The 18,906-nt window shown below is 38.5% G+C and overlaps 1 protein-coding gene across 1 annotated transcript in view; it reads left to right on the plus strand.

Moving 5' to 3' along the window:
* The window catches only part of Tmem200a (transmembrane protein 200A), a 73,399-nt gene extending 55,032 nt beyond the window's left edge, over positions 1 to 18,367 (plus strand). Inside the window, exon 2 of the mRNA XM_015501174.2 lies at positions 15,375 to 18,367. Coding sequence (XP_015356660.1) covers positions 15,391 to 16,866 — 1,476 coding nt within the window. The 5' untranslated portion in view covers positions 15,375 to 15,390 and the 3' untranslated portion in view covers positions 16,867 to 18,367. The remainder of the gene's footprint in view (positions 1 to 15,374) is intronic.
* Positions 18,368 to 18,906: the final 539 nt, after the last annotated feature.

Below are 18,906 nucleotides of genomic sequence, written 5' to 3' on the forward strand. Positions count from 1 at the left end.
TAATTATTTACTCTTTTTCTCAATTTTCTTACTTTCCCTCAAAGTCTCCAGATGAATAACTCGAACTTGTTCACAGTTCTCTTGGGAAACAGTTAATATAAACTTTCTTTTTGGAGTTCTTCATTATTAAAAAGTCACGATTTAACTCATGTTTACTTTTATCTCACTAAGCTGGGAGACCGTAGTGTAGTCAACTTTATTCCATTTAAATCTGAACAAATCCTAAAATTATCTTTTAGGCAGTAGGGAGTCCTTAATGTCTTTTATGGGAAGGAATTATGGGAATGAGCAGGGAGAGCTGGGTCAGGGGCCATGATGATCACTGGTGTCCCCATCAAGCAAAACCTGGAGATTTTACCTATGAATTCCAGCCTCTGCTTGGGGATTGCTGATAGGAAGTTGTAGTTCTTATATCCAAACCCCAGTTAACCTGACTGCAGGTGAGATAATTGAGGAAGTACTTTGAGCTCACCTTCCTTAGGAATTTGTCTCTCTCTGCTTTTCTTTCTCCCTTTTCGGAAAACAGCTCAAGGATCTCCTTCTTAATGATTCTCTCCTGCTTGCCCCCTCCCCATTTCCTGTCCCCCAGGTTCTTTGTCTCCCTTTGGCCCTCTCTGTAGCTCATGAACTCTTCCATCACTGGGCCAGAACACTTCCTAATGTCTGCTGCTCTCGCCACGTCCAGGTGCTCAGTCCAGTAGCAGCACAGAGGATGCTAGATTCAGTGACAGGACTCCGGCACATAGTTGGGGTTCAACAACTATCTAAAAACATACATTAAACATCACAAGAGGATCTGGGAACTATCAAAAATTAAGCCAATGATCACTGGTGTCCCCATCAAGCAAACCTGGAGATTTTTACCTCTGAATTCAAACCTCTGCTTGGGGATTGCTGATAGGAAGTTGTAGTTCTTATATCCAAACCCCAGCTAACCTGACTGCAGGTGAGATAATTCAGGATGTATTTTGTACTTAATTCAGGATTGCCCCAAAACCCAAAATCAAATGTTTTCTCTGATAAGCAGATGCTAGCACACAACAAGGTTGAGAGAAAGAATAGAAGTTCAGTGGATTAGACAAAGGCGAATGAAGGGAAGGTAGAAGGGATGGGAATAGGAGAGACAGTAGAATGAATTAGATACAACTTTCCTATGTTCATATGTGAATATACCACAGTGAATCTCACCATCCATAAGACTGGGATCCTAATTAGAATAAAATATACTCCATGTTTGTATAAATATGGATTCCAACAGGCTCTACTGTCATGTATATCTAAAAAAGAACAAATAAAAAAATCACAGGAGTGTCAGATCAAAATCACAGATCACTCAAGTAAAGGAGCATAGAAAGCTGCAAATGTTTTCATTGCTGATTTGAATTAGAAGCAACACAGGCAGAGCCAAACAGATGTGAGTTAGATGCCCTGCCTCCCAGTCAAAGTGAAATCTGAATCAGTCATGAACATTGTTCTGAAAGACTTGGGAATGTTATTTGATGTACTTACTTAGGTGATTTCATTATTTTATGCAGATTTAAGAAGAAAGAAGAGTCCTCTTCATCACTCAGAAAGTAATGCAAAACCGATAACGGTCATCTTGTATAAAAACAGTCGAATGCCAATGATCTTGAATCCTGAGCAAACTGATCAGTTATCAATAACTTTCATTTGAAGACACAAACAGCCACTTTGGAGTAACATAGTGACTACAGAGATTATGCAGTCAGAACTTGAGTTGGAAGACTTGTTCCAATTCCTCCTTACATACAAATGATGCATCCCCTTAGCCCCTTAGCTCATTTGTGTAAAGGGATGCTGTGGGCTACTCTTCATTTTCATTGGGAAGACTTAATGAGCCAATATGTGAATAAGCCAACAAACATTTGATTAATATTCAAACAACTACCAATAAAACCTGTATCTTAGCATGTAACTACAGCAAGTCCAAAAAAAAATATTAGAGCATTACAGGGGGTTATGGCTCTCTGTGGATCTGATATCATTGAAGATCAAAAATGTAAAAATTGCTAAGTGTTTATTTAAAAAGCATACAGTTATCAAAACTCATCATTATAACCCTATTAGTATTTCATTTTGATTTAAAAAAATCAAGATTGGAGGCATTTGTAAAACTTGGTTGAAATGACTTGCATTTAGAGACAGCTGTCTATCACATGAACTCATTTGAAATAAGCCCCAGGGATTTTAATTCCTTGAAACAAAGTCAGAAGTAACCATTCATTCTTTGGGTTAAGATTATTAAGCAGAGAAAAGCAGGAACTGGGAGAATCCTTGATGGCTCTGCCATCAGACCCACACCCACTGAGAAGAGCCCTGGTTTCTGTGGAATTGGAGCCACCATGAAGCACACAAAGGGTGAATCAGGGTAGAGGAGGGGGTGGAACAAAAATTTCATTTCAAGGTAAGAAGAAATTAAAGAAAAGTCTTGCTCCATCCTCCGTGAGGAGGTGAATACAAATCAGGTTAAGTGAAAGAACTTTCTGGAGCCCGGCTTAGATTCCCTCTTGGAGGGAAGCTGGAGATTTCTGCCCAGCTTCCGTAGTTGCATTCTTTAGGAAAATAATCATTCTGAAGTTGCAGGATGCCCTCGAAAGGAGTCTGTTTCCAGCTGGGAATGGAAGTTGAGGTGTTGGAGCAACAGAAGACAGGCTGATGGACTGGCATGGAGATAGACCTACACACAGTGAGGACTGAGCTTTGGGGGAGAAAATGAGACCACCCTGTTTTGGAGGCCAAGAGGAGCCAGGATGACCCCTACAGAGCCTTAGTACTTCCTATTTGTTTTATGTAGTACAGCTTTAGCCTTAGACAGATTCTAGATTATAAGCTTCTTAAGGGATAAATTTGTAATTTATCCTTTAATGTAACCTTACCCCTGCTTAATGCAGGTATTTCCTAAATGGGTAGAACTGTTTTCTGTGCTTCAAGATTAAGATGTATTATAATTCTTTCTTTCCTTTGCTTACTTAGTTTGGTTAGTGATGTTAGATATCTTCTGTTTTTTCTAGTCTTGAATTTTTTACTACACTTGTTCTTAAACTAGCAAGCATACCTAATCCTCCTAAATGTACCAAGTTGATCTGCTTTTTTACTCTCATCTTTAAGGCTTCCAAAGTGGAAATGAAATAAAAGCATTACATACTCCTTGCAAATAGGTCAACAGTATAGTTCTATATTACATGTATAGTTCTGCAGCACAGCACCAATAAGCACACTCTTTAAGCATGTGGGCTGTTAAGTTTGGTGTTTGTTCCCTTTATATCAGTTCAGTACATATATATTTCACATGAAGAGATCTTATTCTATATCTGTTCTAAAAATTCAAAATATTTGAATTTTTTTTCAGATAAATATTTTTTTTAAAAAATTGTTTTATTTACTCTAATTTGTTATACATGACACCAGAATGCATTTCAATTCATAGTATACATAGTGTACAATTTTTCATGTCTCTGGTTGTTCACAAAGTAGAGTCACACCATTTGTGTCTTCATACGTGTACTTCGGGTAATGATGTCCGTCTCATTCCACTGCCTTTCCTACCCTCATGCCCCCTCCCTTCCTCTCCATCCCCTTTGCCCTATCTAAAGTTCCTCCACTCCTCCCATGCTCCTCCCTGCCCCTGCCATCCCCATTATGGATCAGCATCCATGTATCAGAGAAATCATTGGGCCTTTGGTTTTCAAAATATTTGAAAAATTAAAATCTGAAAATGTGAGCATTTTTGTTTTTTTCCTTATTAGTTTCTATTCATCCTTTTAAACATCTATATAGTATTCCACCATACAGTTGCTGTATGTCTACTTAGCAAGTCTTCTGTTGCTGGGCCTTTCAGCTCTTTCTAAGTTGCTGTCATTGCTATAGTACTACAGAGAATATCCTTATTTCTAAAGGAAGTATTTGTAGAAGTAAAATAGGCAGGGGGTAGAGAGCATAATGAATCAATGTTTCAATTTGCTAAGTCAATCTTAAATTAACCTCAAGAAAAACTACCCATTTTTCCTCTCATTGACAGCCTATTAAAACCTGTTTCTGTATAGTTCACCAACAGTGGGTGTGATCAGTCTTTTTTTTTCATTTTTGACAATTATTAAGTGACAATTATTTACCTTTACTTTTTAAGTTATTTAAAGTTATTTAAAGTTATTTTAGTTTCCATTGCTTTGTTCCTTGTTTTTTTCATTTATTAATGGAAATTGGTAATTTTTTTATTCTATGTATTGTCCATATAACAGATATGTGAAGCTAAAAATATTTCAGACCTGATCCAGAAAATACCATGCACTTGTAGAAAGTGGGAATGTGCATGGTGCTTGCAGAAATGTGGTTTATCTGTTTTTGTTATGTTTGGCTTTCCTGAAATCATTTTTACTGCTAAACATTCTTTACAGTCTTTTTAATATTCCTGACATCTTATGCAATTTGTCATTCTTCTCATTTTTCCCGTTCAGCTAATACACTTGGGCAGACGATTCAGTAATCTCAAAATCCCAGGAGGAAAATCCCTAAAAACATTTTTTAATGTAATAGAAAGAAATAAGGACATTTCAAAAAACATACAGGAATTGTTACCCCTGCTTCCAGATATTTAATGTTGACATTAGTAATCCATAATTTTCTCCCACAGTTCAGCCTTCTTCTTCTCTACCTGCCCTTTATCCTCCTTCATTCTTTCCTTGTGCTTCCCCCTTTCCCTCTCCTCCTTGTCTTCCTCTCCAGGTGGAGAGCTCTTCCTCACCAGTAGCATCTCTGAGTCAGTCACCAGTGTCCCCTGGCACTCTTATGACACAGGCACAGGCTGATACCTCTATGGGGGGGAGCAGTAGATAGCTCGTGAGTGCAGGATCCAGGAAGGTGTCCACTATCCTCTGGCTGTTCGCCCTTGCACAGGTGGTGCCAAGTGACACAATTGGAAAAGAGCAGTTGAGGTTTAAAATTGCAAAAGGGGAGGCAAAAATGTTGAGTAATATAATTGTATTTCTACAACACCTAAGACAATGAGCTAATTAAAAAAAAGAGCAAGTTTAGTGAAATAGCTTAATACAAAACTGATACACAAAATCAGTGGTTGTCTACATCCAAATGACCCCTTGAAGATAGAAATGATAGTAAAAGAAATGATAGAAAACACTCAGGAAGTAAACCATAGCAAGAAATTGGAGACATTTATGTTAAAATAAATAAAAGAGCAAAAAACTATGCCATAAAATAAACTTCTTTTTAGATGAAATGCTATAGAAGGATTTTGAAGTCAATTCTTCCTACAATTATGTATGGATTTAGCATTATCTCAATAAAATTTAATAACCATATATTTTTTAAAAAGTCAAAGTTCATTTGCAAAATAAATAGTATAAGAACAGATAAGAACCTTTGACACAGAAGTATAATGAGTGTTATGGTTTGGAAGTGAAGTGTCCCCCAAAAGCTCAAGTGTGAGACAAGGCAAGGTTTGGAGGAGAAATGATTGGGTTATAGACTTAACCTAATCAATGATCTCTGATAGATTAACTCAGTGGTAGCAAAAGGCAAGTAGGGTGTGGCTGGAGGAAATGGTTCATGGCTACGGAGTATATATTTTGTGTCTGGAGCATGAAGTCTCTCTCTCTCTGCTTCCTGATCATCATGTAAGCTGCTTCCATCTGCCCTGATGTTTTAACTCACCTTGAGCCCCAAGGAATGGAGCCGGCCTTCTACGAACTAAGACCTCTGAAACTGTGAACCTTCGAATAAATCTTTCCTTCTCTACAATATGCTGGTTGGGTCTTAAAAAAACTGACTAAACAATGAGAATAACTAGCATTTTGTATTCAAATACATAATACTAAAATGGTATGTCAACTTGATTCTGGCAAAGACAAATTAATGGAATGGGATGATATGTCTTATTATTGACCTAAATGCATATGAAGTTTGCTATATTGCACAGCATACAAAATTGGTGTATAATGAAGGTAGCATTTCAAACCAAGGAAGGCAAGATTGATTATCTGTTAACAGAAGTTAGATCCCTACCTTGAATTTTATAAAAAAAAGAAATTTCAGATGCATCAAAAATTTAAATATAAGGCATAAATATAAGGCATTGATTCATTCAGGTTGCTGTAACAAAAATATTATAGGCTGGATGGTTTATGAACAACAAAAATTGTCTCACAGATCTGGAAGCTGGGAAGTCCAATCTCCAGGCACCAGTGGATTCAGTATCTAGTGAGGGCCTGTTACTTTGTTCATGGGTAGTGTCCTCTCACTCTGTAGAGTAAGGGAATTCTCTGGGGTTTCTTTTATAAGGTGCTATGGTTTGAATGGGTACCCAGAAGCTAATGTGTTGGAAACATAATCCCTAAATGTGAGTGTTCATGGTATTTAGATGAGGTCATGAGGATAGGACCCCCTTGATGGAATTGGTGGCTTTAAGAGGAAGCCAGACCTGAGTTGGCCTGCTCCTACTGTCTCACCATGTGATGCCTTCCTCCCCATTGTGATGCAACAAGAAGGCCCTCTCCTGATATAACACCTTCACCTTGGACTTTTCAGCCTCCAGAATGTGAGAATCATTTTTTTTTTTTTTTTAATTACCAGGTCTTGGGCTGGGGATATAACTCAGTTGGTAGAGTGCTTGTGTCACTTGTACAAGGTCCTGGATTCAATCCCCAGAACCAAAAAAAAAAAAAAAAAAAAAAAAAAAAAAAAAAATTCCAAGTCTCTAGTTCTGTTGTAGGAACACAAAATGACACTAATTTCAGTCATGAGGGCTCTAGCCTGATGACCTAATCACCTCCCAAAGACCCCACCTCTTAATACCAATGCCTTGGGGGCACATAAATATTCATTCTATAGGAAGTAGTTTCCAAACAGATAAGAGATAGATAAATAGACTAACAAATACTTTTCTAAAATTGGACATCTACAAGTCCGTGTTTTCCTCAATTTACCTTATTGCCACTAACCCTCTCCAATGGAAATGATGTCGTTTGAATCATTTCCTACTGATTTTATAAGGTTTTAAAAATACTATTAATAGAGCTACCATTGGTTGGAAAACTTTATATGATATTTACTGTACAGTCTGTTACTGTGGATTAGAAGATGACACAACTTAATTTAAATTGTGAATTTGCTCTGACGAGAGCTGGTTCCTCATTTGCAGGAGAGAAGTATGTAAGAATTCAGTAGCCTTAACAGTACTGGCACAGCTGTGTTACTTGAAAAACTGTTAGACTTATACAAGATATTTGGTAAATGGAAAAACGAAGAGTTGAAATCAGTGTAGCTCACCAGCCAGCTTTCCCCCTGGCCCTGCAGGAGTGTCAACAGTGTGTTTATGATTTCCCAGGCATTTTAAATCACAGGAAAGCATATTAATACGTATTGGAGTCTCACTTTCTAAAACCTAGTCACCATTCCTCCAAGAGAAGAGACCATATGTTCTGCTGCAATGGAAGAGACTTCTCCATGAAGTCCAACCTATGATTTTAAAAGCTTCCGGTCTTTATCCAGGACTACCTCAGCTAATTTCCTGTGTTTTAGTAAATTGGTGACTTCTTTAGCGTAGCTTCTTTACACCAGGTTCAAGTCACCTTCCTGTCAGGAAATGCAGTGAGTGGGAAATATGACAGTTATTGTTAAGAGCTTGTCTACCTTTGAAGAGTTGGACTGCAGGGCGGGCAGCATATTTCTACTTCGGGGGAAATAGGCTTCTAATTTCTTCTGTTCTTGCAGAAAATGCCTCCCACAGGGTCCCAGCAGGGTGTTTTCTAAGCTCATTATGGATCTGTTATTCAGCCTCCTGGAGACTTCTGTGTTCGAAGGCTTCATGGCTTTTAGTCCTTGGAGAGCAATTGTTCCATGTCATTGTTACACAGCTCATAATTGGTTTGAGCCCATATTTTGTAGTTTGTGAGCCTGGCAGGTTTTGAAGGCTGTGTACAGATTTCCAAGTGTTTCCTCTATTTCTAGCAATGTCTGCAGGCTTGGGATGCACTCAATCATAATGTTATATATTTAATGACTTGAGTATTATTTTGCTAATTATGTCAACATTCTGTATTTCCTTTTTATTCATATAGAATGTAGAACTGTACTGAATATTAAGAAACCACACTGTCCAAAGAAGATCTACAAAAATCTCCAGAATGTGCACGAACTTCTTGACACAGATTTCATATTTTGCAAATTTTCACATTCTGTTACCCTTATGACATCTTCTCTAGGCTGCATATTCCCAGGCTTCATATTCTTCTCTTTTCAGTCTGTTTTGTGCCCAAGTGTCCCAATGGCAACAGAATGGTGCTTGCAGAATTGATCAGATCACGCATGCATTTGATCCAGTTGCTTTATTAACGCAAGTAAAATCATCAGATAAACCAGTTTGGGTTTTCCTACCTTGATTTTATTATTGCCATTATGAGTTTATAAGCCAAACCTCTAAATGTGAAGAGAGAATGAATTAAAAAAGTAGCCATGCTCTATTTTGTCTTTATCTCCCAACTGTCTTTCTTATATAAACTCTAATTTGCAACTACCAAATTATTGATGCTTCCACCACTAAAATGCACATTCTCCATTCTCTTTTTAACTCTAAGTCCCTGTACAAATTCATAGTCATAACTGTTGCTCCAAGTACAGTGAGTCATCATTAATCATTTAACTTAAAATGAGAGAGACAGAGAAAGAGAGTGTATTAGTGCTGGGGATTGAATCCAGGGCTCACACATGCTACGAAAGTACTGTACCACTGAGCTACACTCCCAGCCAAAATATTTTTATTTGCCTAGCTGAGCAATGAAAGAATAATATGAGTAATGAAGTGTTAATACAGCTATTGTTTTTTGAGATTTTATTATAACCAAACCATAGTAAATACTATATATATATACACACAAATATGTATACAATAAGTATATGTATATATACCCATATAATGTATGTATATATGTGTATATATGTATGTAAAACTTCATTTTATCCTTGAAAAGACTTATAATCAGAGACTGCTGGCATCACTAATGTAGACCTTAATTGCCAGACACTGAGCTGTCTTTTGCCTTCATTATCTCCTTGCTTTACAACAACCATACTGTTGTTAGCCCTATTTTACAGGTAAGAAAACTGAGGCTCCAAGAGTTTGGTGAATTGTACAAGTGCGGTTATTTGTGGTGTGCAGTAATTCAACAGACCCAGGTCTTGCGTTTCCAGAGCACAATCTATTGTGTATTAAAGAAGCCTTTTGCCATTTTACAGATGGAGAAACTGAGATAAGAATAGTTTAAAACAACTTTTCCAGGGCTGCATGGCTATGAAATGATGAAGAGAGGAAGTGGATCCCATCTCTCTTATTCCAGTGTTCCGTCCATGTGCAGAGCCATCATGCTGTATGTGAAAAAGATGATTCCTATTCTTTTCTTATTTTTTTAAACTTTATAAGATTGAACTATATAGGCATTTTCTCTTTCAACTCTGGTAAGAATATAGATAAAAAATCCTATTCTAAACGTTTAAAATGTCTCTACTGGGAAGAAAGTCCTAAAACTGTTGTAGCTTGAACAGAAAATATATCCATCTGTCACATTTGTGGATACCACATGGAGTTTTATATAATGTTTTTATTTGGTCCTGAAGGCATAAATTAATTTTATTTCCTTTGGACAGATAGTCTTGCATTCTGGTGAGTTTTTTAACTTCTGAATAAGAATAGAAATTCAAATATATAAATATCAATTATATTTAAAATAATAGGCCCACTTAAAAGGAGATGATGAAGAACCATAGAGCAGGGACACTTGTGCAGCAGTCAGGAACAAGGATTAAGGAGACTCTGTCTGCAGAGCACACACATATTTGAGTGCCATGCCTCCATTAACTGTCACCACTTCTAGGAAGCCTGCCCTAATTCCTCCAGATTGTGGAGAGCATTCAGAGGCACCTCTGTAACTCCATCACAGCAGTTAGTTCATTTCATTTTAGACATTTATTTTGACTGCTCTCCCACCACATGCCAGACTCCTTGAAATCAGGGACTGGGTTTTCTTAACTGTGCTCCTAATGCTTTACACATTTCAGTGATATTGAAGCATTTCTCAAATCTATTTCCAGCCAACAGATACTTACTGAGTATTTATTACATCCAGGAACTCTGCTATGCACTGGGCTAGAAGGCAAAACAACAGAAAGAGGAACAGATAGCCAAGAATGAACCCTGGACCGGGAGTCTGAAACTTTGCATTCCAACCTTTTTCTTTCTGCTAATTCAGTATTTGGTCTTGGACAACATTCTGGTTGGCTAGAGGAAATATCTGGATTCAAAACTTGTCAGTCTGTTTAATTGTCATTATCTCAGATATAAATGTGTGGATGCATCTAGAACCATGTCTGATATGCAATAGGCTTGCAATGTGGTCAGAATATTAGGTCAATGTGGTCAGAAGAGGACCTAAGTATATTGGAATAAAACTTCCAGGAATGTGAGAATACTAAAACCTGGCATGAGTTAGTGCCATGAAAAGCACACCAGGATGTGCGTAGGCCTATGAAAAGGGTTAAGGACAACAAGGGCTTTAAAAACTATTAGAGCAAGAATAAGAGAGGATAAGCCTGAAGATTTGAATAGATTGTGTGTGATGTAGTATTCCGCATGATGCACAAGCAGAAATCCTCTCAGTCAAGGATAGAGAGCTTTCGGCTGAGAAGGGTAAGGTAAACGTGGTTCAGAAGGATGCGAGAGCCCAAGGTAGGAAAGTAGACAATTCAAGTGCTTGAATGAGGGCGAGAGTCTACATTTCTCTATAGTGACAAAAGTGGCAAATGAGACTGAATTTCTGCAGATGAGCTGGAGTCCTGTTGATGAGTCTCAGACTCCAATAAAGGGGCACAGGCCTGAAGATGGCCCATCAGTGTCCTGGTTAGCACAGTGAGGAAGAGGGTATGTTTTTTAATTTTAAAGCTGGTAATCTTGATACCCGTTGTTAGTCAAATTGAGACTAGTTTATAAGCACTGAGGATGGAAAACAGGACGATCAACAGGTGGCCCAGAGGTAACCCAAATTAATTTTTTAGTTTTAGTTGTCAACAGATGAATGCATACATATAATATTTCTCTTTTGGCTTTTGAAAAAATCATACCTTTTGTGGGGAGCATATGGAAACATGCATGTGGCTGACCCTCTGGTTAGGTTTATTTATAGCTAGTTGAATAGCCTCATCAAAAAGATGGTTTCTGATCATTATATTCTTCAGGCTAACAAACCTATTTTGAGCCCTCTAACTCCTACAAAGGCTGGTATCCATTCTAATGAATTGCATGAATAAATATCTAAACCAGTTAACAGTGTCCACCAAGGAGGAGGTCCCTAGTGAAGTACCACAGGGCTTTGCTGTATGCTTTCTTCAATTTCCAAGAGCTTAGGAGAGCTAAGGAAGACAGGGTTTACAGTATTTGCAGATGAACACAAACTGAGAGGGTCAACACAATTTTGGAAGACAGATTCAGGATCCAAAAAGGTTAATATGTGAAAGCTCTGTGCCCAAGATAACAAGATGTAATTCAGTATTATAAAATTCTCCAGTTGGACATTTAAGGAAGAGTCCCAACCCTGCCCTATGAAACTGAGGACAAAGATGAAGTGTATGGAGCAGGGAAGGGTGGCCTGTTGAAGCTGCATCTTTAGATGCTGAAGGGGATCAGGAAACAGGTTTAAAAAGCTGAACACTCACCTGAAGTTACACCTTTAACCTTATGTACCCATGGATTTTATTACCTGGTCTTTGTAATTTAAGAAATGGAAGTTGGTCTGGTCCATAGTCCTAGTTTTAAAGGCAGAGCAGCATTCCTCAGGGTCTAGTGTTGCAGGAATTAGAATAAGGAAAACAAGGGAAAGAAAATTTGAAGTGAAAACCGACTTGGAAGCCCATCCCCATCTCAGATTCTATAAAAACACAGGCAAGTTACCTAAACTCTCTGAGCTTCAGTCTTCTCATCTGGAAAATAGAGATCATAATTATTATATTCACCTCCAGCATTGTTGTGAGAATACATATTTTAGTACTTAAAGCACTTACAAAATGCCTGACCATAAGCAGTATGTTTTGGCTGTTGTTACTATTGATATTGTAAAAACTTAGAAGAATGCTGTGATTTATTTATTGTAATAAGGAGACTAGATGATGGGACCTGTACACCTATCCCTCCCAAGTCACACCCACAAGCAAAAAAAAAATATTGGGGGACATAGGATACAGGAGATGTGGCTTTGCAAAATAAATTTTAGAAGTATATGTAGGCTCATTTTGCACCTGCTGAACACTTTGGACTAATTGGCATTGCAGTTTAAAGACAGAGGGCCCGTAGATTCACTCACTCTGGATTTTATGGTTTCTCGAGGCTTCTTATTGGCAAACTGCTGCTAGCATCCTCATGTGGTTTCCCATTATTAGTCTCTCACTACTGATCTCATCTACTTGAGACTAATTTTTCTAAAATAATGACAGTGGTATTTGCTTCATACTCCAGCACCTATGAAGATGGAAAAGTGGAGCATATAGGATGCACTTGCCATCTTCCAAGACCCAGTCCATCCATCTATCCTTGTTTACCTACTTGTCTCCTGCAACACAGAGATGTGCATGTGAAAGGCAGGCCACATTCCTCCTCTTCTCCAGTCTGTTTGCTTTCCCTCAACCTTATCTCAAATGATGTTAACTTGATATTTCACTGTGATAAATGTGGAAATGCTGTCTCCTACACGAAGGCTGTTGGAAAGGCCCTTCCTAATTGAAGCTTTCATTCTGGGAATTACCTCATTCTGCTTCATGTACATATGAGCTTTTTTGTTAGGTTTCAAGCTCTTTGCTGCTGTGACCAAATTTGCTCACCTTTGCATCTAGTTTGTTTCCCAGGGTCATAAGTGAGACCCATGGAGTGTTGAAGACATTAGCACCAAGCCCCAATTTGCTAATTTGGGGGAGGCTTGTTGATTCTGATTGATCCTGACCAGGGCAGGCTGGCTGAGGAAACTGTGTGGTCCACCCACTGTACTGGGGATGGAACCCAGAGCTTTGCACATGCTAGTCAAGTACTCTGCAGCTGAGCCATCCCTAGCCCTCTTCTTTTGTTCCCAATACATTTGCATACTCTTAAACTACATTTCTCTTCTTTCAAGCCCAACCTACTTATTGTGCTTGCCCACACAGAGGCTCAGTCCTTCCTATTTTCCACTTCTCACCTAAAATATTTCTTCTCTTCCAGCCCCACTTCCTCTATCAACCTCAGGAATGGAAAGTGGCAGCACTAGAAGACCATGTTTTTATAAGTGGTAGAGAACTAGAAATTTGCAAGGAATGCAATTCATTGTGGTTCTTTTTAAACCAAATGAAAGGCTTTTTCCTTGTTTCCATTTCCTTCTGAAATCCATGGATTCAGAAGGATTTCAGACTGAGTCCTTAGCCTGCCATATGGAAATAAGTGGGTTAGATGGCTGCTAGCTAATCTAAGCATTTTCTTCAAACATTTGATTTTTGGTTCAAGAAAATATAGGTCGACACTAAGCTTTGTTTTAGCCAAGGTTTGGGAGATATTTTTAAGATGTGGTGTTATACTTTGATAAATTTCATCGACTAGAGCTAGGGGCTACAATTTAGTTTGTTCTTCCAACATTAAACTATTTTAATCCTAGTTATAATTCCATGGAAGGCTTGATTTACTCAACAGCTTGCTAAAACTGTACATACTGTCCACAGCCTTGCTATTTAAACACAATTCAGAAATCATCAATAGGAATTCAAAAGGAGAGAGAACTCAATCTGGAAGTTGATATTTGATGCCCTCTTGGAAATTTGCCCAAGACCTCATAGATCTTAAAATATCCTTTGTTTCCCTAAGAGACAAATTTGGCAGCTTGAGAAGTATTTATTATAAAAACTTTTACCAAGTTTTAAAATGTTGCTTTTTTCGGGGGGTGATATTAATTTTGTTTGTTTATATTTTTTACCAGTTAGGTTAAGTAGAGTAATATGAAGGTCATCCAGCAAATCCCAGAAAAGAATTATTCCCTTATTCAGCATTTTAACAAATGTTGCACAAGCATTGGTTCTGTACATACAAGGTACTACAATGAATGTTTCTGATCTTAAAAGTATAGATTAAATTCGGTGTTCAACCACAAGAAGTGAAAGAAATAAGACATTAACATGGCAAGTGCCACAGAAAACTTGCTCAAATGCTATGAGGAATGAGAGCATGTGTGGATATAGATAGGAATCAGAGAATGCTTTATAAAGGAAGTAGAACGTGAGCTTTGATGACTAGCCAGATGACAATATGTGAAGATGGGTGGTAGGAGAGATTTGGGCAGAATGACAGAAACAGTCTTGAAAAAGTCTCAGGAATGGAGAATGAATGAGAAATAGGGAACATTGGATGGGTTTTGGTTGTATGCACATTTTAAAAGGAAACACCAATTAGCTCAACCTGGAATCCCAGATTAAATTTTGGTAGGTAGAGGGGAATATTTTCTCCATTGCTTCACTTTTTAAACAATTTCAAAAGTGTGTCATACGATATGTAATCCGCCTTCTGTATATAGATTGGATCATCGGAAAAAAAACTGGAGTCTGGAAGGCTAGTTAAGAGGTTGTTGTAATGGTCTAATAGGAATGAATTAGAACTTCATTAAGCTGGGAAGAGGAGGGTGGAACAGAGGGTGGAATTGAGAGACATTGTGTGGTGAACGTTTCTAGGAGTTAGAGCTAATGGGAAAAGGAAAGGAAGAAGAAAGTGGGGAGTTAAGGAAAACTGTAAAGAGCCAGGCTTGAAAACTGAGCCATTAAAACAGTGAGGTCAAGCAAGACAGCTGGTATCTGGTGGAAGATGAGCTCAGCTTTGCTAACAGTGTGTGGATGTGGGTGTGCTCCCCAGTGGGCAGTTGAAAATGTGAAATCAAAACTCAGAATGTGACCAAAACTTAGACTTGGGACTCATCGGCATAAAGGAAATGGTGGGAAATATAGGAGTGGATATGAATGCTGAGGGACAGTAGAGAAGAGAAAGTGGCAAAGCACAGGACTCTAGGGGAAGGTGGTCTACTTTTAGATAAGAGAAGAAGAGCCAAAACTGAAGCAGTCAGCAAGGTCAGGGTAGAACCAGGAGGACTCGGCATCATAAAAACACTGGGGAAGAAAGGAGAGACCAGTAATATCCATGGAAACAGAGGGGTAAGCAAGATGGAAATTGATGGGGACATTAAATGTGGTTGTTGAGAGTTCATTGATGACAGTGATCTTGGAACAGTGAATTGCAAGAATGCATTCTAAGCCAGGGACATATTTAGATCATCATGTGTTTGCTTTCTTTTCAGAGTAAAAAGCTGAGCTATGATAGCCACTGGCGGAGTCATAACCGGCCTGGCCGCCTTGAAAAGGCAAGACTCTGCCAGATCACAGCAGCACATCAACCTCAGCCCATCGCCGGCTGCCCAGGAGCAGAAACCAGTCAGGCGGCGGCCGCGGGCCGATGTCGTGGTTGTTCGCGGCAAGATCCGGCTTTATTCCCCATCTGGATTTTTCCTCATTTTAGGAGTGCTTATCTCCATCATAGGAATTGCAATGGCCGTTCTTGGATATTGGCCCCAAAAAGAACATTTCATCGATGCTGAGACAACATTGTCAACAAACGAGACTCAGGTGATTCGGAACCAAGGCGGCGTGGTAGTTCGTTTCTTTGAGCAGCATCTGCATTCGGATAAAATGAAAATGCTTGGCCCCTTCACCATGGGGATTGGCATTTTCATTTTCATCTGTGCTAATGCCATTCTTCATGAAAACCGTGACAAAGAAACCAAAATCATACACATGAGGGACATCTACTCTACAGTCATTGACATCCACACGCTGAGAATCAAGGAGCAAAAGCATATGAATGGCATTTACTCGGGCTTAATGGGAGAATCAGAAGTGAAACAGAACGGGAGCTCCTGTCCCTCAAGATTGGCGGCAAACGCGGTTGCCTCTTTCTCAGGTTTGCGCAGCAGTTTTCGAATGGACAGCTCCGTGGAGGAGGATGAACTGATGCTAAGTGAAAATAAGAGTTTGGGACATCTCATGCCCCCTTTGCTCTCGGACAGCTCTGTCTCTGTCTTTGGCCTCTATCCACCTCCATCCAAGACGACGGAGGATAAGAGCAGCAGTTCCAAGAAATGTGAAACCAAGTCAATTGTGTCATCATCCATCAGTGCTTTTACACTGCCTGTGATCAAGCTTAATAACTGTGTGATTGATGAGCCCAGTATAGACAACATCACTGAGGATGCTGATAACCTCAAAAGTAGGTCAAGGAATTTGTCAATGGATTCCCTTGTGGTCCCTTTGCCCAACACCGGTGAATCCTTCCAGCCAGCCAGCACAATGCTTCCAAGGAATAATTCCATCGGGGAGTCCTTGTCCACTCAGTACAAGTCCTCTGTGGCCCTTGGGCCTGGGGCCGGACAGCTCTTGTCTCCTGGGGCTGCTAGAAGACAGTTTGGCTCCAACACATCTTTACATTTACTCTCATCACACTCAAAATCCTTAGACTTGGACCGGGGTCCCTCCACTCTGACTGTTCAGGCAGAGCAAAGGAAACATCCAAGTTGGCCACGGTTGGATCGAAGCAACAGCAAGGGATATATGAAACTAGAGAACAAAGAGGACCCCATGGATAGGTTGTTGGTGCCCCAAGCTGCAATCAAAAAAGACTTTACCAATAAGGAGAAGCTTCTTATGATTTCGAGATCTCACAATAACTTGAGTTTTGAACATGATGAGTTTTTGAGTAACAACCTAAAACGAGGAACTTCTGAAACCAGGTTTTAAAGTTTAAAAATATCATTTTCCAAGGGTATATATTTTAAAACTATTTTCACCAGTGTTTCCCTCTTAAAGCATTGGTTGTAAGCTTTTTTAATCAAATGTTTTGTAGTGTATTACTGGCTGATTAATTCTGTAATGGAGATGGTTGTGTGTTTGGGTTACTTAAGACTGCAGTACTCTAGATTAGCACATGTGATTTTTTTTTTCTCCATTCCTTCAAAAGCATGGTAGCTTTTATTGGTGTGAATACAGAATACTTGCATCAAAATTGAAACTTTGCTTTACTTTTAAGTTCATTCACTGATTGCCATAGTCATAGAATAAAGCATCGAGTAGGGAAAACATAGGATACCAAAGTGTGGACCAAAAGTACCAAATCAGGCTCCACAATATATATTTACAAATGAGTATGAATGCAAATCTTAGGATGTGATTTTCTGAGTAATTGCTTTTAATAGGATTGGTTAAATTATTTCAAAGACAAAAGATCTAGTTTCTGTGTGAACTAAATAATACAAATTGGCCAAATTGGTTTAGTTCGGTGTGAGCTCAATATTACAAATTGGTTAAGTTGGCTATGAATCTTATTTTGAGCTCTAGGTAGGTAGTATTGTTTTAAACATAAGTTCTGTTTTAGTGATATAGTATCAAGAATTGATGTATTTAAGAGTCATGGCTGAGAATGCTACATATACTTGAGAAATAAATGTCAAAAAGCTATCAGCTATAACTTTAGATATTCAGAATCAAAATTTCTTTGAAAACTGACTTGAAAAATGAAACCAATGTAGTTTATAGAAATGCTATCTTGAAGTAATTATATACTGGAAGAAAATATTGGCTAATAAGTGCGGATACCTTTTATACTAGTTAATGCTAGCTAGCCTCCGTCCCTTTTTCTAGCCATCTGTTACCATCCAATATACACCCACTCCCACGTCCTTATTTCCCTCCAATATTTTTTAGATCATGTTATTTGGAAAATAATCAACTAAACTTGATATTTCTTTTTATCTTCATTCATGTACCACCAGGTTGGTGGTTCAAGAAAATTTAGTCCTTGATAAATTGCCTTGAAATTTTCCTTGTGCTGGAAAGCCTTATGCTAACTCCAAAGACGTTCTCATGGTGTAATAAATTCTTAGGGTTGTAGTTCTGTTATTGAAGACACTAAACGATAAAATGGATGCCTCCATCAGAAAAAAATTTCATGTTTTCCATTAAAGTAACAATTTTAAGAATTGTTTAATGGAATACTCAGGAAATTTTACAGGTTTTCCTCAAGGCCTAACCATTTCAGAGCATCAGTGTTGCAGGTGTGAAACAGCAGAAGGATGGTACATTTGTGTGTGTAGCTCCCCATAGTTCCACCCATGTTTGCATCATGAGCTTTCCTTAGTTGAGGCACTGTGCTAATTATTAGAACATTAAGCCTGTGTATTGTGATAAAGTGGGCTCAATATTTTACTATAAATCATTTAATAAACTTCTGTTCTTCATAGAAGTCGGTGTTCTTCATATCTTTGCTATTGTTTTTAAATAAAATGTACATTTCTGCTTAAGGTACTGTTTCCCTAACTTTCAGATGCATTCTGTTGAGGGCACTGGATGCCCTAGTACAGGCACTGGGTGCCCTGGGGCTTTAATTTTGCTTCTGTTAGGTTAAAGATGAAAGTCCAGCCACCTGTTTTATGAGTTTTTTCCCCCATATTTTGTTATTTTGAGATCATTTCATTGACAGTCAAGAAAGTAATCAAACTGCATTCAGCAAATATCAGTGATGTTCCCAGATTTGAAAACAATGGCTTTCAACACCCCTGTTGTGACAGATGACTAAATCCACATAATTTGCTCAATTTGCCCCCAAAAGAGTTCTAGAAATGTAAAGAGGATTAAGCAGCATGGTTCTTGGAGGATCCAAAAAAGGAATTGAGGGTTTCAAGCAGTGGTTCTTGCTCAGCCTTCTCCTCATCAAAAAAGCTGAGTTTTTTGTTTATCACATGAGTCACCTTTCTTAAGTGATATATAATTTTCTCATTTTAA

This window comes from Marmota marmota, unplaced genomic scaffold (genome assembly GCF_001458135.2).
Source record: "Marmota marmota marmota unplaced genomic scaffold, marMar, whole genome shotgun sequence".
Lineage (NCBI taxonomy): Eukaryota > Metazoa > Chordata > Mammalia > Rodentia > Sciuridae > Marmota > Marmota marmota.